The sequence below is a fragment of the Xiphophorus hellerii genome, chromosome 13, assembly GCF_003331165.1.
Source record: "Xiphophorus hellerii strain 12219 chromosome 13, Xiphophorus_hellerii-4.1, whole genome shotgun sequence".
Taxonomy (NCBI): Eukaryota; Metazoa; Chordata; class Actinopteri; order Cyprinodontiformes; family Poeciliidae; genus Xiphophorus; species Xiphophorus hellerii.
Window position 1 is genome coordinate 21,725,046 of NC_045684.1, and position 22,542 is coordinate 21,747,587.

The following is a 22,542-nucleotide window of genomic DNA, read 5'->3' on the forward strand; positions in this document are numbered from 1 at the left end:
GCACTCATTCCTCTGCCTTCCTCAGCTGCCTGTGATGGTTATAGATCGGATATGAGCCAATTAAAGGGGCTGCAGGGGCTCTGGTGCACTGGGTTCCTGGGGAGACGAGGCAGATCACAGATTGATCTTTCATTAGGGGGCCGCAGCAAATGTGCCAACAAGGCACCTCGCTCCTCTAAGTTCTCTTTTGGCTCGAGACACTCCAATCTAATGTGTTTCTGGTTGCTGGTAGAAGAAAGCAACGGTGAGAGAGGACACAAGGAAAGTGAAAAAGGAACAAGCAGGGAACGGGGAGCCATCTGCTACTGTGTGTATGAAAACAGAGTAAAACCTCGTGTGTTTAACTGGACAGAGCTTGTAGTTATGAGCATTTTTATTTGTGGTGTAATTTGTGCAAAGTGTCGCCATAGTAACTCGTCTGCTTGGACTTTTGCTCGATTTAAAATCCGAGCTTTGGCGAGGTTGGTGAATAAAGCAGAATGCTAAGTGGACCTGTGGCCCGTCTAGTGTGTTTGACCTGCAAGGACACCGAGCTGAGGAGGGGGAGCTAATAGCTGAGGGACGCCACTGAGGTCATTAAGCACAAAGGCTGGAACACGGGGCTAAAAAACTTTCCGGCAGGCGCCTCCACCGGGACCTGGCCCGAGTTCCAGCAAGGTTTCATCACAAACGTATCAAAAAGAATAACAATATGCAAACCGAGTAAACTCCCAGGAAAGAGAGGCGAGGTAATTGAGGAAGCAGTGACATATAAATTCATTTCGAGTTGAGGGATCTCAAGTTTCCAGAAAATTGATCTTCAGAATTACATTTGGAGCCTGAGCAAGGTCAGTTTCAACCCAATGACTTATACCCAGAGAAGCTAAAATGGTATCCTTGACACAATGGAATATGGATTCATTATTTGAGTTTGGAATACCAAAAAGAAAAAAAACAAATCACATCAAAGGCTTGTGCCATGATGTGCCATAATGATACTCCAGAATTACAGGGTTGTTTCACTGATAAACAAAATGCAAAAAGGCCAGTGCAAAATGTTGCACACTAAGACGATTTTGGTAATTGCTCAAGATATCAAGCCCTATAATCTCATTACCAAAAATGCTGCAAACATTTGACAACCAGTACACAGGAGCAAATTTACACCTTTTTGTCCCACAAAAGTCCTAACTGACAGAATTGCCTGTTTTCTCTGTCTGAGTCTAATTAATATATTTTGAAGGGCAGGTTTGTTTACAGAGACTTCATAATCCATTTTATTTGTTTTTGGTTTCTTTATATTGGATAATTAAAATGTCTTCCAGTTCCAATGTTAAATGTTCTTTAGAAATTAGTATTGATCTTTAAGAGGATGTACTTGCATTATTATTATTACAAAACAACAATTTCATCATTTATCGCAATCATTTCTAGGACGATATATTGTCCAGCAAAATTTGTTATTGTGACAAATTTACATGGCTTACATGTTACTCTATAAAACAGATTCACAAAAATGTACATTCTTATAAGTAAGCCTCAAAAATGTGCAAGCAATTCTCTGTTGAAAATATGAAAGGCTTACTTCAAAGGGCTTTTTTCTACATCATATGTATAGGTCAACAAATGCAGATTTGTATATACCGTTACATATTTTGTGCTGCCAGAAATCATCACATTCCATCCATGTGTGACAATCCTAACATCCAGGAGAGGTGTGAGAACACTGAGAAAATAAATCAACAAACAAACCTGGATCCCTGATCCTTCAGGAACAGTAATCTTCCACACACAGTTCAGGCTGTTGAGGTAAGGTTCAGGGTACCCTGGAGATAAGATGGTGCCAGTTCGATGGGTCAAATTACCTCCACATGGAACTGTAGCAAGAAAAAGAGCAATTTTTATTAGCTTAAAAGATGGAATGAATATTGGAGAATTTTATTTTTCAGCTACCACTGTGCTAAAAACAGTGTTTAATCGGCCTTTCACTCTTGTGTTTTGAACGTCAGAATTATGATGCAGGTCTCATATCAATAACGTAAAAGTCGGATAAAATCTGCCACAACCGATCAGACTGCAGACACTTTGAAAGGTACCGCATATATAATGCCACATATTGTAGTGACATTAAAGTTCAGACTTTTTCTGGTGTGAAAAGAATTGGGTCATTCAGATTGTAGTCAAACACTCCGATAGAGGTAATATTTTGGGGGAAAACCCCCAAAAACCTATGTACTGTTTATTCCATTTCACAGCAATACAAACTGTGTGGGTTTGAATGTACATTGTATAATCCCAACAAAATGCATGGAAATTTGTGGATGTAATATGTAATGTTCAAGTGCTATGAAAGATTTTTCAGTGCACTATATTTTTGAGACCTACACTTCAAACGTTTTAGATAACGATTATAATGAACAAGCCTTGCTGGGTACATCCTTTAATTCCCTAACCAGAACAACAAGAAAAAGTTGGACCAAGCCCCTCTCCTGCTGACTCTCATCTATATTCATCAGATGAGTCTTTCCTGCTTTTTGTGCCAATTTCACATCTGGTGACAGCATCTGCTTGTGTTACATCCTGTGTGTGAAGACCATGTGTTATTGTCAATACTGTCCGTGTTGTCATGTCTGTTTCCATCGGTGTGTATTTTTGACCCCGTACATGGCCTGCACCTGTGTGCCTCACGGCTAAATCTCTGCATCAGTGCAGGTGATGGCCTGCAGCCGACATCTGTGAGGAGACAGGGTTTTAACTCTTAGGGTGTCACATGAGAAGCAGACACAGAGCAAACAAGAGAAAGCTGGTTAGCAAACAAGCTAATTAGTGAAAAAGAAAGGAAATGGACACAAGCTGCAAAAAAAAAAAAACCCACACAGACTGCTAAAAATAGTTTAACTGTAAGCTGTAAGTGTTTGATTTTAGCATTGATTTCCTACCGATGCAGCTGGGTATGGAGCTGTTCCATTGTGCCAGGGCATTGGGGACTGTTAAGCATTCAATGGCACTTGATCCCTCCAGGACGTAGCCAGGGCTGCACTCAAAGCGGACCACTGCACCAACGGCAAAGTTGTTGCCCATGCGCCGACCGTTCCGTGGCTCAGGGACTGAACTGCATTGGGTGGCGCTGGTCCTTGGCACCGCTATGAACGGGGGGAAAAAAAAACTAAGAGTTTGCATGGGTTTTAATAAGTTACTTTGGATACACAAGATCACACTGCTTATAAAGCAAATTAATACTTAATATGATCCAATAAGTGATATAAAAACAGTTTGACCTTGTCTTGGCAGTCCATCATTTCACTTACAATATAAATGCAAGATTGAATTAATTATTCATTAAACTTTCTCTAGCGTTAACTTTGCCTTTGGATAGCTGTGGTAAATGTCACTACTGCTACAGTACGTTGTTTAAGGAAAACAACAACAGAAAATAGAAATCCCTTTACATCACAACCCCCCCCCCACACACACACACCACCACAAGTAACTAAAACAATGGCAGAAGTCAATTAATTCAGTCAATAATTCACAAGTCTCTCAATACAGGAGAAGGACTGTGTGCCAGTGGGCTCTACACTTACCCTGGTAGGCCAGATGGAATCCTCTGGAGCTGGATTGGCCTTTGGCTGTAAAGCGGATCAGGATTTGATTGGAGGTCGCCAACGGCAACGACTCACCTGAGAGAGAAGGCAGGTTTTAAGCAAAGGGCGACCTTGAGGGCTGTGTTTCAATGGGAGCATATTGTCAAAAGATTTCTAGGTAATATTTAGTCTTGTTTGCTGCTATGTGTTGATGCTAATGGCCCTTTTAGAAACTATGAGTCATGCAAGTAGAAAGAAAAATATATTTTTTCATGTACTGACTTTGAGACAGTACAATTTGCTGCTGCTGGGAAAGGCTTTTATTAAAAAATAGGGACTAACTATCAGAAACCAGTAGTATGATGGTATCTGGTAGGGATGTCACGATATAATTCTACATGAAAATCCCCCAATATTTTACATCAAAGGGAAATTAGTCCTTTATATCTAGTTGGTACAAGTATGTGGATTTGACTGGTGGAGTAATTCCAATCTGTTACTATAAGCCCCACATAAAAAAGTGAGTAATTTAAGCATAAGATTATTGTATCCATGCTAGTAACTCATGTTTTTAAGAATGAGGTTAAGTACATCTCGAGTTGCCCTGTATTCTTAACAGTCCATCTGACTGGTCAAACAATTCACATAGCAGCATTTTGGAGAGTCTATGGGAAACATGTGAATAAACAAGATGAAGATGGTTTGTAAATACTGAAAAAAAATGCTTATTTTGGCTAAATGTAGATGCTAACAAAACAAAAATTTGTTTCCATTTCAGGTTGCACTTCAACAGATAATTTAAAATAAACTGCATTTGATCATCTATAGTCTAATTTAATAAAAAATAAATAAATAAACCTCTTTGAGTGTAATACACCTTTATTTTGCTTGAGAATACACAAAAGATTTATGTTTTTCAACTATTCTGGCATTGTGAAGACTTTAGAATTAGTCATATATATAAAAAACTACAATGTGCAGTATGTACAAGTCAGATCTGGACTGAAGAATTTTACACTCACTGTAGATTATTTAATACAGTTCAAAAAGAAAGCAACTAAATCAATTGAGAAAATAATTAAACTATTGTTAGAATATAAAAAAAATAATTCAGCAAAACCCATGCTAGTCTCATTCTTGTGAAGCCCATATTTTAAATTGTCTTGTCTTATTAGGTGTATGTATTACTACACATTTTACAAGGTGAAGCAGCTACATCGTATTTTTCTACCGAACAAATTATTTAGAAGAGGGAATTATTAATAGACACACAGAAGTGAAGCTCACAGTTTCAGCACTCTCAGACGTGATGGCCTGCAGGGCACTACTGAATACAACAAAGAAGTTCCAAACATCAATATAATGACTTGTTTTTAATGTTCGGTTGTCCATTTTAGCGTCCTTCCTTTTTTTCCAGTAAAGCAGCTTGAGGTTCCTCATATGTGAATAGGGCTTCACAAGTATGCTTAGCTGGGACACACTTACCTAATACCAGGATATTACTTAGACTTACAGTTGAAGCTACAACTAATCATGGCTTGGAGCTAGGAAGTTGTAGCCTACACCTCACTCTGTGTCCTCCTCTTGTAAGGTTAAACTGATTTCAGATATAGGCTTATTTTCTATGTCTTTGTTGACAATATCTCCTAATGAGCAGATCATTACTGATGTATCTGCATTGATTAGGAACAGTGTGGCAGGTGCTCAAGATGTGGCTGGAAGGACTACATCCCTTGTTGGCTGTAATTCACTGCCATGTAATCAAGATCAAGGTTGATTTTCTTTTTTTTTTTTTTTACCTGCTGCCTGTGGCCCTCCACAATCAAGCACCTTCTTATGTTAACTGCAGATTGCAGAGGCAAAAATCAAGGGCCCCCTGACCAGGACTGATGAGATTTTTAAGGATATAAAAAGTCAAATAAATAACTTTAAATACATTTTCTTTTCGCAAGGTTTTACAAAACACCACAATTTAGTGTGCAATTGTAAAAATCCAAGCAACCAATTAGCTCATTTCTACTCAGAAAGTAAAAATGAGCATTTAGATATAGGCTCTTTCAAAGCTCTTGAAGCTCTTGTTTGTACACAGTTTACCCAAAAACACACATATGCAAATGCAGAATTTAAATTCAGCCCTCATTAAATTCATTTCAGCCAAAATATGTGACATGAAACAGTCAAATTCTATACATAGCAGATCAAAATCAGAGAAACGGCTAGGTTTGTGGTAAATCTAGACTACAGACATCCAGACCTCAAGAGGTGGAATATGACATAACTGTTTGAAGCAAATTCCTCACAATTGGTTTCTATGAATGAGTTTTGTTGAAAGAAATCTGTTAAAGTGCCATTTGTACATTGCTACAGAGCAAACATATGACAGAAGATGCTCTAGTGAGACAAACAAAACAGTTTGAAATGTAGAACACTATCTGTAGAGATCAATTATGCTGCACGTCTCCTTGAACACACCATCCCCATGGCGAAATGTAATAATGACAGCATCATGCTGAGGGGCAGCTTGTCCTTGGCAGAAACAGGCAAACTACTCTCATCTGATGGTAATAAAGACAAAGGCAGCACAATTCTGGAAGAAAGTGTGTTAAAGGCCAAGGGGAAAAGAAAAAACAACAACAAAAAACAAGACTGAACCAGAGGTTCACATTCCAGGAGAAAGGCAACCATAAAGATACACTCAGAGCGATAGTGCAATTGTTTAGATCAAAGTAGGGCTGTAGCAACATGGTGTAAAAATAAAGTTATAACTTTTTTCATACCGAGTTCCCTTTCTGTTCATTCAAACAAAAAATGTATTTTCAAAAAACTACTTTTATTTCAATTATTCCCTCAGAGAGTTGATCTGAATTCAAAGTCCAGCTGTGAATCATGCTTGTAAAACAACCATGTTTTAAGAGCATGATTGTTGGGTGGGCCCACATCACACTGAGCTATGGAAGCCTAAAAAGCATATTGGTGGAAAAATAAAAACAAAGAAAAAACAACTTGATTTAAAAAAAAAATTAATAGTCTTAACAGCAAATTCAGTTAATTGATAATTTATTTATTGCCTGGCCTTAGATTAAAGCATATTCATATGCAAAGTCCAGACCTAAGTCTGGTTGAGTATTTGTCAAGATTTGAAAATGAACTGCTGTTCACCAAATACTCACTATCCAATACAGCAGCTCTGGTGATACTTTGGAACTAAGAATTGGTAGAAATGTGCAATGCTGAGAGAGCTACCTCAAAAGAAATCAACTTGGTATTACCGCAAAATATTTTTCTGAGTTTTAAAGCCATGTGTATTTGTCCTTTGCAGGGATGGACTATTTTGTGTTGTTGTGAATAGATTAAAAAGTGCTTAGCATATTAATACTTTCGTAAGACACTGTATGAGTGCATGACAACATAAAAGATTTCTCACTGTAGACAATGACATAGGAAGAAAATATGTTTTTAATGTATATGTTGAAGTGACTTTGTGAATCCTCATTAGCTTCCCCTGTAATTACACATAGAAAATCCCGTCATTGTTGTCAGTCAACACATTTTTTTCCAAACATGATATGAAGTGTGGGCACCTCAGTCTCTGCTTCTCTTTCTTACTCTGTTTGAGCTGCCAACTGGCTCTCTGCAGTGAATCTCATTATTCTATGTCTGCTTGCTGTCACACTCTAGTGGGAGGTAGACGCGGTTAACCCCAGAGGCAGCATCTGTGTGTGAACTAGTGAGTCTATAATTTGTGCACAAATTTCGCTTATGGTTTTTTTTTTGGTTTTGTTTCTGCAAATTTAAATGCAGTGGGTCCGAATTTCAAATAGCGTATAATAAATCATCATTGTTACTGCTACGCTTTCACTACAGGACTGCTGAGGCATGCTGGGAGGTTTATTAGAAGAAATACTTCTAACAAGGCTATACTTGGGTTGGTGTTTCATAATTTGCACTGAAAGGCAGATATTTATCCATGCGCACCAAAGGCATGTCGGCATGAAACTGATCTGACCGACGGCAACTTTCCAGATCTGAACCAGTTTGGACTGAAACGATTTTCTGCTCTGGCATATGGAAGGACTGACAAGGACAGATTTGACTTTGGCTGGAAGTCGGTGATCAAAATTCAGAGGATGTTGATTCAGATTTGAGTATCATGAAAAATAATGTGAAAAATTACTGCTCCAGCTGTTGCATCAATTCAATCAGCTTTAGAGTGAGAAGAAGAAGAAGGAAAAAAAAGACGAAGCCCTGTGGGAGCTACAGCAAGCAGATTTTACATTTTCTGGAAGCAAAGTTCTGAATTTATTTAGCAGCATGCTACCAGTAAAACAGAGGCAGAAAATGCACATTAGCAATATAACTGGTCAAACTTTAATAGACTCCTCAGTCCCTCATGTTAGATGACCATGAGGGTGGAAATTGCCTTTTTTTTCCCAATGAGTTTGAAAATTTGCATTTAGATAAGTCTTCTTGATTTCTTTATTCAGTCCTTTCATCCAATCTTGCCTACATGCTGTCACCTTCTTCTAATTCCCACCTTTTATTGTTCATTTATTCTTCTTTCTCTTTTCTTCTTTTATTCTGTTTGTCCCCAGTAATTCACAATCATTGCCTTTTCTTCTCAAAGATTGGCTTTCCTAGGCATCTGAGAGAGAGTAACATATTGCTGAATGCATTAGTCTGACTAATTTAATGTAATGTGCTTCCCAAGGTTAACTAATAACAGTGAATTGGCTTGTGTTTTGATTACAGTAATTTTCTCAGCCTGACAAATAACACATAACCATTCAGTAAAAAAATAAAGTGAAATATTAACTGTGCTCAATTACACATTTTAGAAATCGACAGAAAGTGGGACTGGATTTGGGTGATTGTAGATCTTACAAATTGTAGATCAAGGTGTAATTCTATGTCTTGCTATCTGCACACCTATTTGGTAGGTACAGGTAGAGAATATCGGTTTATAGATGACAGTTACACAGCATTACAGTGCAACACAGGTGTTTCTCTTTCTTAAGTACATCAGGTCTGCCATGTTTGGTTGGATAACTCAGTGAACCTGTCAGCCAAAGTACTTAGTTATTGCAGCATCTTGTTTACTGAACTGCAAATTGACTTTTCCAAGACTGTGTTAGACTCAAGCCAAAATATTTTTATCCCTAAGGCTACCGAACCAAACAAGAACAGTTTCTCAATCTAAGTAAAAACTGGAATCAAATGAATCTGAAATTGAGATGTAAAATATTGTATTTTGAATGACGGTTGATGTATATTTACACACATTTTAATAAACCTAAATAAAACATACGTTCTTGGTTGCAAAGCTATCATTATAGCTATGTACTTCATTGGTTATTGTCTTGTCGATACAGGAAATAAGCACGGATGTGCCAATGCTGTATGTTCAACAAAGTGTCTCCATCCATCCATTTTCTAACACGCTTGTCCCTAGTAGGTACTGGTGCCCATCTCCAGCAAACGTTTCGGGCGAGAAGCGGGGAGTCTACATACAGTGTCTACTTCTCGATATTTTTCCACATGTAGGTGTGTTCTGATGTAAAAATGCAATGCATTTTTTGAGATAGCCCAACTCAAAATTGTGAAGTTGAAGGAAAAGGATGCACGTTTCTTTAGTCTGAGATAAAACTCAAGATGTTTTAAGACAAGGTTATATTGATAAACAATATCACAGACTTTAAACATTTCATGGAGCGTGATTTCATCCATCTATTGATCCATCCATCCCTGCCTGTCTGTGAAGGGTAAAGTCTGTCTTCTTATCTAATGACAGGCTGGTAAAAAAGGAGGCCCATGGTATTCTGGAGGAGATGCATAGATGCACGGCTCAGGTGGGTGAATTAGATATTAGCGATGCACTCCAAAATATACTTGAATACTTGAGACAGGGAGATATGCTCAACTATGAGCAGAAAATGACTCAAAGCAAACATTCAGAAATACATATTCATGGATTATAATTCAAACATATTCATGTATTAACACCCTGACAAAATCCAAACTTAAATTCAACTGTAAATTTCTGGCAAAACTGAAATAAAAACGCCACAGTAACTATTCACCCAATGAAACCACTTGAACTAGCAGAAATATTCCATCTCTCAATAAACTAATGTTAACAAACCTCAAGATTTGACAACAAAGTGTACAAATCAGTACAGCTGAATGAAAAGGCATTGCATTTTCAGATTTTTGTTTTGAATAAAAGACATGAATGATTTTCCTTCACATTACACAATTCCTCACCACTTTGAAGAAGTGGAGGCGATGGATAGATATATGGCTCAGGTGGGTGAGCCAGTTGGCATTCTGCAGAGCAGTCTGGAAGAAGGCAAACTGGCTCTAAACAATTCTCTTTGGGAGCTTCGTCTTATAAAGCTCCCAACAAGAAACCTGACAAAAAGTAGCAACAACATTTTGGAAGGCCCTTTATTGCCTTGCATGTGCAAAGGTATTGTACCTTTGCACATGAGGTCCCGCTTTTCAGAAAGAGGCGCACTTAGCCATGACAAATGTCAAAGCTAGCTATTTTCAACTTGAACTTTTATAGTATAGATAGACGTGAATAAGCAGAAATCATGGTTATATTAGCAAAAACAACTTGGGACAACAATCGCATTCGCTTCGTTCAATTCTGCCATACCTCAAACGTCCAGCGTCATTCATGCACCTCAATGTGCATGAATGATGTAGTTTCTAAGGGTCAATACAGATCATTATAAAAATGCATGTACAATACCTGTGTGCGCTCCAGAAAGTGAGCTCAGAACCCGGGAATGTTGTGTTGGTCCATCATAAACCTCCACTATGTCATTCAGAGCAGTCTGGAAGAAGGCGAACTGGCTGAACACCACTGGGTAAGAGATGCAGACAGAGCAAGAAACAACAGATGAAAAATGAACTGAAAGTGCTGCCTGCAAAAGTCACAAAAAATGCTCTTCAGTTTATTTAAAATGACTAAAGACTCATAAAAATAGTGCTCTGCTTTATCCAGATTTAAAAAAAGAGGGTTATCAACAGCAATTTCAATCAAGTTGTCCTCCTTACAGCAGGGTGGATTATGCTGGCAGTTATGATAACAAAACCAAAAACTGACATTACAAGGGGGATCAGGAAACCTGTCTGGGCTTGATGGCCTGTCAGTACGCAGGGATTTACAGAGACAGCCAATCTGTCATATGATGTGCAGCTAAAGCTCCACTACAGAGCTTTCATCGTCTCAACCAAGACGTAATACTGTACTGGTTTTCTTTTAACAAAAGTCAGGCTTTTTATAGTCAATCATCCAGTTTTTAACTTGTCATGAATGGAGCTGGTTAAAGAGAAGGACGAACAGTGAGAGATACGCAACAGAGCAAGTATGGATAATGGTTACCTACTTTTTTGTGGGTCCACTAGTGGAACCCTACAGTCTTCTATTTTCAACAGGACCTAGCACTGGGAATGTTCTCCCAATTTAAAATATGTTCTTGCACATTTCTATCATCATTGTCAATAAGATAAAACCATTGGTCACAGTGACACCCACCCAGTCATCCGCACTGGGTAAAATACCCTATTATTAGCCTGGCGCATGAGCCTAATGAGAAGCTAGAAGAATGAGGAAAAAAGCTTTTGCTTTTCTGCACGACAAAGTGAGCTGCCTTGGGCTTTGCCGTCATTATCCAGGAAAATGCAAATGTGAATTTTAATCATTTAAATTTTTTTTTTCCCTCACTATGACCTCAGTGAGTGAAATATGCAGATGATTGGGTTCAAGAGAGGTGCATAAAGGCTTCAACAGTCAGAAGACCGGGGTGAAATAAACCCAAAAGTCAAACACAAGCTGATGCTTTTTTGTGGGGGTAATTTAACCATGACAGGAGCTTTTCCCAGAAGAGACCTGATGCTGATAACTCATTAAAAAAGCCTGTGGTTGGAGGAAAAAGTAGAGATAAAAACCGAGCAAGAGCAAACAGTCGGCTTGAGAATGTGATGCAGAGAGACATCCTGGGCAAGTAAGTGAAGGACATTTTGAATTGATTCATTTGAGCTGCATTCAGCATTGTTTTGCCTTCTGAATAATTCGATGCTTGTGTAGTATCTGATAAGACATTGGAGGGAAAGGATGACCTCTAAGAGGGAAGTGCCAAAAAAGGAATACAACTGAAGAAAATATGAAGCTTCGAGGTGGCAATTATTTTTTTGTCTGCGTTTGTGTGTAGGTGTGTTTTTGATAAACACGGTGAATAAGTAGTGTGCTTCATGATGATTAAATAGCTCTACCGATGTACTGTGAAGAAAAAAAAAAAGAAAAGAAAAAGATTTAAGTCCTGTGGAAATGCATCCGTCAATCACTGTGTGATTTTACTATGAGTAGAATAAAGTAGGATACATGCATTCAACAAACCTCTCAGGAGTAGCAGCTTGATTAGAGGTGGAAACGCAGCGACTGTGTGAGCTTTTAACAGTTTAACACCAGATTGCTTTTGTGAGCCTTTCCTGTCACTGAGAATATTCAGATACCGGGGAAAAAGATAAATGTTTCCCTCTGTTTTTTCCAGTAGTAAGAAAATAACAGAGTTCAGTAAGGCAGATGAATATAGTTTCTGTTTGATCATGGCTTCTTGGGGGATTGCTGAATGATTTGATTCTAAACAAACACAAATAACCCACTTTACAGACTCGCGCGCACAGAAAAAAAAAGAAAAAAAGAAAAACATGGCTTACCATAATCCTTGGGCACGACTACAGAGTACAGACAGGTTCGAGAACTGGTATAGTTGCCAGGGAAACCAGGGGACAAGACTACTCCCTCTAATCCAGAGTACTGTCCACCACATGGCGCTGCAGAGAAACATAGGGATCAAACATGAAGAGAGACCATAAAGTGGGACCAGGACAACATAAAAGGGAGGTCTAACGGTAACAGGGGAAGGTTCCATTTCTACTCCTGCTCTCCATCCTCGCTGTTCCATCATTCCTAAATTACTTTTCTTGTGTGATTGGAGTTTGGATGGAAGATGTCCCTGGTGGTTGCCACAGTGAAATTGCCATGTTTTCCAAGTGTCCATCTGGGTTAGCCTGGGTGTGATGAGGCCAGAGCCTCCTCTCCAAGTTAAAGCCCCTGAAAATGCTCTGTGCGAGAGTGGATATTTGCAGGGATGCTGTCCAGAGGCATCTAAATAAATGTGAATATCACTTAAAGGTCAATTTACTTCCGCTATAACACTCGCATGATAAATAGAATTTTCCTCCAAGTGCAAATGTCTAGAGTGTCGCTAGAAATTGTGAAAGCCACACACTTCTAACGAGTTCGGCTTTGTTGTGTTGGTAAACTCCATGCTCTGTGTGCTGCTGCTACGGTTACCATTGTTTTTACGGTGTTGTTTTCCTGCTTCTTCTTAAAATGTGAAAGCAGTTTTTGAGAAAACGCAATGCTTCTGTGCACAGCATCACCCAAAACATAGACCTGTACTAAAACAGTGATGTTGATTTTTTTTTTTTTTTTTTTTTGGAGTGTGAGCCAAAACGCCTATAAACTATTCTCTTTTCAACTGCAAGCCCAGAAAGATTGACATGAGTGCCAGTAATGTCCAAGTGTTTTTTGTGGTTTTATCAGATTTTGGGCTCAATGCAGAATCCTTTAGGATAAATAACACAGCAGGTTTACTCCACATATGTAATAATGGAGTTTCTTTGTCTGTATTGTGGCTAAAATATGCTTTGAACCTTTAATTCAATTCAGTTCAAAAAGTACTGTGTTAATCCCAGAAGGAAATTAAACATGTCCATATTTTTCTCAGTTCACATTTTTCTAAAGAGGAAATTTAAAGCAAATATGGGTAAAAAAAAATAACAATAATAATGTGCTCCATAAAACACTCTAACCATTTTTTTAAACATAGAATTAATGACTATTATGCTGAAAATAACAATAATAAAAAAATGTTTACGAGTGTTGCCAATGCTTTGGTGGGAAACAATATTCAACTAGGAATTGTGTTCTCAAATATATATTTTCAACATACAAACTGCTTCGTCGAATTACATAAAATGTGTATTCATGGATTCAACTTTATGTCAAATTTTACGACAAAATTAATTCAGGGCTTTCATTAACTGTAAGCCACAACCACTAAAGCTAACGGAGATAAACAGACAGATAATAATATCTCACTTTGTGGAAAAGACCAATGCAAGTCATTTTAGTATCAAGCCTTAAGACTTTTTTTGTAACCGTTTCCCAATTACAAACAGGATGTAGAACTTTCTGAGTTGAATTATAGCTATCCAGTCATATTTGGATGTATCTGAATGTCCTTGTATGTCAGTGGATTTGTGTGACTGAACTGGATTGCAATGCCGGTACAAGTGTGTAGCAAGTGTTCCACCCGACACGCTGAGTCTGAAGCAGGTTCTGTGCTGTCAAGGTATCTTTTACCAGCTTTCCAGGGGTTCATGCATTGCGTGAGGTAGCTGTGTCAAAGGAATATCAGAGAGTGACGCAGTTCCCTCTGAGTGTAAGGGGAAGATATGCAAAACAGGCTGCTCTTCTGAAACTTCAGAATAAATCAAAACTACACTTGCATATTTTCACAAAACCCACACAGCTCGGCAAATATGTACCTGCGGGACATATCTCAGTAGAAACGCAACACATGATGATTTAACCATATGAATGTTTACGTGTGATAAATCTATAAGCGCAAGGCATGGTTTGTGCTCTGAACAATCAACTCCAGATGTCAGTGTTTACCCATGCAGATGGGTTTGGGCTTGTTCCAGCTCGGCTTGCCATCTCCCCCCATGATGCAAGTGAGCGTCGGGTCTCCCTCTAGCGTGTAGCCGCTGTCGCAGTGGTAGGCGACAGTGGAGCCCAGCTTGAGATCGGTGCCCACCCGTGTCCCATTACGAACGAGGCCGGGTTCGAAGCAAGACTCCCTGGGGTTTTCTGTGGCGAGAAGAAATTCTGTGACAGATGGAAGCACATGGTTTTCAATAATGATTTTTAATTTTTTTATTTGCTGCACCAGATATGCTGGAATAGAAAATGTTATGCGCCTGAGGGTATTTATACACTTGGCTTTCCAACTCCTTTTTCTTTATGGCTGCTTTTTTTTTCTCCCGTTTTCCAGTTTTCTGCAACTCTGTGCTGTCCCGTTTTCAGTAAATATATCTCAATGACTGCCACTTTTTCTCCAGCCCTTGACACTAGCCTCTCATCTGTAGCTACTGGGGTATGTATGGTTGTGAAAACAGACAGGCAGCTGATTGAAAGTGGCATGGCTCTGGCCCAAGGTCTGCTGACTGTACACAACCGCTTCTCAAACAACATTTCTCTGTGCTCTTAACTTGAGAAGACAATGCACATACGCAAGCTTTCATTATCAAACACATACACGCCTGCCCTGCCAACGCTCCCACTCACACGCTCTGCATTTAACCACATATCAATCACCAACCCTGAGGTCGTAAGATAGATGTCTTGCTTAATTTAGCAGCACATTGTTCTAGGTGCAAAATGTGCATGTGAGATGCAGCCTGTCAATTTGGCACACTTCACACCTTTTCAGCTAAGATAAACATAGGAAAGATGCCCAAAGCCATTTAGTCCACTCCTAAGCACAGCAGATTTGGTTCTCAGAGCAAACTTTAATATTTGATAACTTGGCACACAAAAGAGAAGGTGGGTCAAAAGTTTTTCCAATTGTCAGGGAAAAATAAAAAAAAATTTAAAAATCACCTAAAACTCAACACATGACAAAAATATGTAAAACAGTCTGTGAATAATTTGATGAATACAAGCTCCGAATAGAAAAACAAGTGAGGCATCATTGGAATTTCAGTAAAGGCGAAAATAATTTTTACAAAAGTTAACAGAATATGTGTCTCATGTCTGACATTTTTAAATAGACATGACGCTCACATAAGCTTTATGTATTGTCACTAATTGTCCTGCATCTTGCAAATGCATCGTTACTCCAATATCCTTTTTTTAACATTTTGTCATGTTGCAACCAAGGAAGTCAATGTATTTTATGTGAATTTTGTGCCACAGCCTAAAACAAAATGACATAGACTCAAACATTTTACAAATAAAGATCCTAAAATTGGGGAGGCAGTATTATGTTTTGGGATGCTTTTATTGACCAAAGGTAGGGGAGTTGGTTAGAGTTGATGGAAAATGGCTGAAGGTAAATATAGAGCAATTCTGGATGAAAACCTGTTAGAGGCTGTAAAATACTTGAAACTAGGGTGAATGGTTTCTTCTCCTCCTCACTGAAATATAACCACAAACATACAGCCAGAACTGCAATGAAATGGTTCAGATAAAAAAAATATACTCATGTATTTGCCCAGTCAAAAACTTACAAAACTATATCCAGTTAGGAATCCGTTGCTAAACGGATTTCCACAGATCCCAATTGGAGCTAAGAATCTAAGCTTGAGCTATTCTGGAAAAAGAATGTCTACAGATTTTAGCCTGTAAGTGTGAATCCCTGGCACAACACTTCCTGTGTTATAGATATAATTTTCCTTTCACTTTCAATTATGAACTATTTCTGCTGGTCAATCGCAAAGTCCTAGTGACAAAGTTTATGTCTGTAACATGTCAAAGTCTGAAAAAGTCTGAGATACGAATATTTTTGCAGAGCACTATTTATTCAAAGGATTTTAATTCCAATTTAATAGCAAAATTAAATATTTTATTCATCCCAGGACTTTCTTCTGTGTACATCACAAACCAACTACAACACAATGCAACGTAGTCAGTTTAATAGAGGTATTTGCTTCAACTTTCAGATGTTAAAAGTGAGTATCACACGTTTTATGATGAATCACATTTCTAATTTAGTTTTGTAGGTGAGGACATGTCACTTTGGGTAAATGTCTGTTATTTAAACACCTGCCTGGGGAGCTGACCAGGCACAAACCAGTAATGTAGATTTACAGGGCAATAAAACTGAATGTGGTGTGTGACTATGGGTACCTGTTGCAGATTTTAACAGATTTACACCCTGAACCATCCATGGTAGATGGCATAAAAAATTTTTTTTTTAAATCTCTGAATTTACGTGGGTTTTATTCAACCTCGTCTTAGAGATGGAAAAATATTTCAGTCGTACCGTTCCCTTGGCGACAGTGAAAGACCTCCGAACACAGAAACAAAAAGCTGTAAAAACTGTGTAGTCTAGTGGCTGACAGAACAGCGTGGATCTATGATAATTACATTGTAGCGGTGGCCTGACCAATAACTATCTGGGCCAAAGCATCAACTTGCTGATCTCTTTCCAAAACTGACCCAAAAATCTGAGCTAAATGTGTCTGTGCCATGTTGCTTCTCTGAAACCAAGGAGGTAATTTATGGATTATTTGGTTATGGTTCATTAGTGTGGAGAATTGGAAGTGGGGTGAAGGAGTTTTTTTTTTTTCCTGTGCAACACACTGGGTCCATCTGCTCTTCCAGATTGGCCATACAATAATCACACTCGGTATCACACACCGCAGTGAATATTGCTGGGAGTGAGCTAAAAAGCAGGCTCTGTAACACCGTTTTTTGGTTTTTTTTGGGAGAGGGGAGGGGTGGCAAATGAATTGCTGTACTGTGTTGCACAAACATATACTGATATAAAATTCCCCAATTTATTTAGACCAAAACCCAGTCCATAAGCAGAGAACTCAGGGTTGATTTGGAATCGGTTAAATGTCTGATACCTTAAACAATTCTAATTGAAGCCGTGAGATTCGGGAAGTTTTAATACTGCTCCCTCAAGCAAGAAGACCTAAACAAAGATGCCCTGTCTAATTTAAAGCTTGGTCAGCATCTGTATATTTGTAAGGAAATGGTTTTTCACACTCAGTCACTAAGGTCTTCCCTTCAATAAGGATGAGAAACGAATGCAAAGCACATTGATGTGCTATGCTAGACTAACACTGGCCCTCTTTCAAGGACTTCTGTTATAATTTTGCAATAGATAAGCAGTACAGCATGCCTTACATGAGCACATAAATCTAAACCTCCCCAAACAATGTGCTGCGGTCAGCCAAGCTCTGACACGAGACAACAAAATGCTGCTCGCTTTAATTTATTAGAAGCCTTTTGTGCAGCTGCACTGATCAAAAACAGCTTAACCATGCAGATTGTCAGCTTTTAATTTCCAGAATTATATGCGTTAGCAGGCCACGACATATGCATCGATACCACCACCACTGAGCAGACCAGGAATGTTACATGTTTCTAAAATTGTAACATACTTTCCCACCTCCAAATTTTAAGACATCTCAAAATGTGTTTAGCCCATTTTTAAAAGGCAAATACATGTTTCCCCATAGGTTTACAGTAGATGATTTCTGATTGGAGTTTAAATAAAGAATCTGCAAAGAGAAAAAAAAAAGGACTACATTCTCACTCTGCTAGAAGAACTTAAAACAGGAATTGTTCAAGCATTACAGGCACCAGTCCAATTCAAAATTCACAGCTTAGTTAAGACACTAGAGAGGAGAAACTTCATGGCGACACAGACCGGTCCGGTTTATAGCCATGTTTGAATAACCCAGTGGTCAGCAACCTTTTCCATTTAAAGAGCCACTTTTTCCACTGCTACTTCAAAATAAAACATGCCTAGAGCAGCAAAAAACAATGTTCTACTGTAACTATGTACAACATAACATGTTTTATAATGAAAGGTAATAAATTTAAATCAAAATTTATTCCTAATTTTAGTTTTTGGAACAGTAAAAATCCTCTCTTAGAAAATAAAAATGTAGAATGAAGTGAGCCTTTTTAAAACTTAGGGGAAAAAAAGCAAAGTAGGTTGCACAGTTCAAATCTAGTTGCTTTTAAAAACCTTTTGCAGATATTACAAACAAATTTTGCATAAGAACTTCCAGAAAAACTCCTAAAACTTCTTGTCGCTTTTTCTTTCTGGTTTAGTAAAAGCCAAAGAGCCACACGTTGCCCTGGAGCTGTAGGTTGTGGAATCCTGGTCTAACCAAAAGTTTGTACCTGTATACTGCAGCACAAATCCGTTACTGCTGAGGGAGGCGTCGCTGCGGAATGCCATGAAGAGCGTGTTGGAGCTGCTCTCGATGCGATCTGGAACATCGGTGCCATAGAAACTACCCAACAAGGGGCTCAGGGAGTCAGGCCCATCGTAGATATGCAAGAAGTCATAACTGGGCTCCAGGCTGAAACTGGTTAGAGACAGTCACATTAAAAAGGAATCTGGACATTTGCTGCATGAACACGTAGCGCAAAATTCTCACATCTAACTTATACCATTTGAGGACAAGTAGCCTAAAACGGAATCATTTATCAAGTACTGCAGTTACAACAACTGTTGTGGGAATATGGTATTGCATATCAAGTAATATTTTCTATGCTGTCAAAGCTTACTGGTTAAAGCTGAGCAAAATAACATAGTCCTCTGTGACGGTTACTCTCCAGTCACACTCTCTTCCATGTGGGTAAGGTTCAGGATAGTCTGGAGACAGAATCAGCCCACTTGGACCTGTTAGGTTCCCACCACACGGAGCTATGGAAAGAGAAAAACAAATATTTACAAAGTGCTGAAAATAATTTGTTTGACATAAATTCTAAAATGTTATTACAATTTGTGTTATGTGTTGCAATTAGCAAGCTAGGAAGAGCAAATATAACACAATTAGGCATCACTACTCAGCTTTAATAAGTGTGTGATAACATTCAGATAAGTGCTGATGTCAATCCAGAGAGGTTAAGCATAATTAATTACTGCATGCTGTGTTTACAGAGTACCTGTGCATGTTGGGGGGTCTGGCTGCCAGAAGAAGCGACCATTGATCTCTGTGCACGTGATTCTGGTGGCCCCCTGCAGGACGTAGCCGGGATCACACTGGAACACCACATGGTCCCCGGGCTCCCTGCTGTCGCCGCCGCGGGTACCGTTAGTGGGCATGCCCGGGTCATTGCAGGAGGTCGCCGTGGAGACTGAAAGAGCAAGCAGGGACTAGATTATTGAAACAATATGAAAAAAGCTAATGTGACAGCTTAACTATCACATGGAAGATGGTTCGTGTTATAAACCTCCAATTCGCTTGCTGAACTTTCATTGCTCACCAGAAAACTGCAAAGCAAAGCCTTGCTTGCTGGTAAAAAAGTCCGTGGTGAACTGCAAAGTGATCGTGTTAAAGGTGCTGTGAGCGTCCGGGGGCAACGCTGACCCACTCAGCTCCCTCAGCAGGACTCCCCCGTCCTGCGGACCATCCCAGATCCGAAGCACATCATGGACCTCCTCCGTGTGGAAGACCAGAAAATGCAGACTGAAAAGAGGGATGAACAAGATACAGCAGGTGTCAAGTATGATACAAAATTGGACAGTAAGAATCATAGAAGATGTGCTTATTGTTTCACTAATGACAATGTGCAATCCAAATGTCCATTTGTATGAATTTATATTAAATTGTACTCTCAAACAGGCAGAATTTCTTCAAGTCAATTGAGAGTCTGTGGAGTCACTTGAAGACTGATGTTTGCAGGTGCTTCTCATACAGTCTACCTGAGCTTGAGCTGTTTAGCAATGACGACAGTGAAAATATTTCCCTTTTTAATGGCCAAAGTTGGTAGAAACATACCTCAAAAGACCTGAAGATGGAACAACCATGACAGATGCTTCTACAGAGTAATTTGTACAATATTTTACTCACATGATTGTGACAAAAAATGTTGACGAAATACATTGAAGTTTGTGGGTTTAACCCCACGAAACACAACAATGTTCAAAACGTATAATACATTTGAAGGACACTGTGAAGTTACTGTAAAAGTAACATTGTGATTAAAGAAAATTGAAGACGGGAAACCAGCCTACGCTTAGTACAAATGAGAGAAACAAATACTATTATAAGGAGGATCACAGGAACCAGATTAGGGACATTCAACAATGATTCCACAGTGTCAGTCAAAGCAATAAGTCTGCAGCAACATTTTAAAATCAGTCCAGATGCCAAAAAGATGATGCTGTCAAAATATCTCCCATTCAATTTGGCCCAGACAGCTGTCAGCCAGCTGGTGGTTCGATGGATCTGAAACGCTCTGTGCCAGTGCATGTATATGCACTGGCATAACTGCAGTGCATTCGTAATAATATGCTGCTTAAGTATTTGTGTTGGAGCATTTCAAAGGATGCTGTGGACAGGCTCAGCTGGGCAAAAAAAGAAAAAAACTTTATGAGGTGCTCTTTCTTTGGGCCCTTATTGAAAAAGCATTCACAGCAGAAGTCCGCAATGCCTGCAACTAATTACAAAAGTGGGTTAGCTCATGTCAACTTCTATGGAATGAACCTTTTGTTTGTCTATTTTTTTCCACTGAAAACAGAACAAAGTCTGATCTAACAAGTGAAGAGCAACAGTGGGAAGAGAAATAAATCATTAGGTTGCAACTGTGGTGAGCTGCATGTGATGCAAAAGGTAAAAGCATTCAACCAATGCGTTGTAGTGACTTCAACAATCCTTATATCCCAATTTTTATAAATTTTAGTGGCATTTTATATGATTAAGATAGCCTTTAACTGTGAAGACGAAGGGAAGGGACACATGGTTTTCAAAATTCTTGAAAAAAAAAAAAATCAACGTATTTAGCACCATTGTGGACAATATTCCCCTGAAAATATTATTCACAAGGAAAAACATAGTTGATAATCATTAAGTTAATCACAATTAATCACAATTAGAGAACCATTTTTCCTGTTAATGAGATGAAAAAATAATCATTTATGAAAAAAGAAGATGCACTGAAATTCAGTGTATATTTCAGTATTTTTTTCATTCTGAATTTTTTTTTTTTTTTACAAATATGCCCAAAGATACTTTCCTTCCAGAGTGTCTCATATTAAGTGATTTAAATTAAAATGGAAAGCAGGTCAGGGTATTTGAGACAAACTCATTACAATCCTTTGCACTTCAGACTGGACAGCTGAACTTATTTTACCGTTTTTGCCCTGAAGCTTAAGATGGACGATCATAAATCTGTCCAGTGCGCAGGTCTTAAAGTCAGAGAGCTGAATGCTCATCTCTGCCCAAGTCACAGAGGAGAAATCCTGGTCCCTTTAGTATCCACATCATCTTACCCACATGCACTCACAAAGCCTTGAGCTATAGATGATGCAGAGGAGAAACAGCAACCCACTGATATGTTGGCTTTTAGCAACAAGTTCCCACCATTTCTGCATAATTGGTGTCAGACTCTGATTCCCTTACTGTCTGATGTGTTAGCAGTAGCCTTTGGCTACTCAACAATAGACTCTCTGTGTGACTGGTGTAACCCTCAAGTAAAGTCCTGCTTGTGAATGAAGTGCTCGCAGAGCAAACCGATGCAGATAGACACACTGGAAAATATTCACATAAATGTGCAGCGAAAGGTATTTTTGAAGTTATAATGCATTATGTGGGCTGACACAACCACTCATGTATTGGAAGCAGATAGAGCAAAAGAGAAGTCTACATGGCGACTTTGAAAAGCGGCTCTTTTACTACTTTCATCACTTAGGAGAAGCCATAAACATCTCAACGACCATCTTGACGGTTCTGATGATTTTAAAGAATTAAACACGGAGTTCAAATGTCTTCACCCACACACGTCCCCCAGGCAGTCAGATATTCTGTTAATCCTGTTATGAAACCTTTAGGGACCAGAAGTCCTTCATGCTCCACCTCCCAATGCTTCCAACAAGATCTACAGAATTAAACAAAAATCAAAAATATTTTCCAGTGATGGTGTACGACCATCACTGGAATATTGCCCAATATTGACGTGCAAGTGTACAGTACGTGTGAGTAAGAACAATTGGGGATGTTTTCATGAGCACAGTCAGCATCAAGGACAAGTGCTGCGTCCGTGTTTGTGTGCTGATGAGTCCTGTGCTCTAGTTTAACTCTCGGCACTGTCGAGCTTCGAAAGGCATCAAATCCTGAAAGCTGATTTATATGTGTGAAGGAAGATGAA

At 38.9% G+C, this 22,542-nt stretch overlaps 1 protein-coding gene across 1 annotated transcript in view; it reads right to left on the reverse strand.

Annotated features, from left to right (window-relative positions):
- csmd2 (CUB and Sushi multiple domains 2) overlaps positions 1-22,542 on the reverse strand; it is a 253,349-nt gene that overhangs the window by 55,581 nt on the left and 175,226 nt on the right. The window contains exons 27-36 of the mRNA XM_032580630.1: positions 19,660-19,862; positions 19,339-19,530; positions 18,958-19,096; positions 18,568-18,755; positions 14,317-14,511; positions 12,288-12,404; positions 10,318-10,431; positions 3,564-3,659; positions 2,919-3,122; positions 1,732-1,856 (exon numbers count right to left, since the gene is read on the reverse strand). Coding sequence (XP_032436521.1) covers positions 1,732-1,856; positions 2,919-3,122; positions 3,564-3,659; positions 10,318-10,431; positions 12,288-12,404; positions 14,317-14,511; positions 18,568-18,755; positions 18,958-19,096; positions 19,339-19,530; positions 19,660-19,862 — 1,573 coding nt within the window. The remainder of the gene's footprint in view (positions 1-1,731; positions 1,857-2,918; positions 3,123-3,563; positions 3,660-10,317; positions 10,432-12,287; positions 12,405-14,316; positions 14,512-18,567; positions 18,756-18,957; positions 19,097-19,338; positions 19,531-19,659; positions 19,863-22,542) is intronic.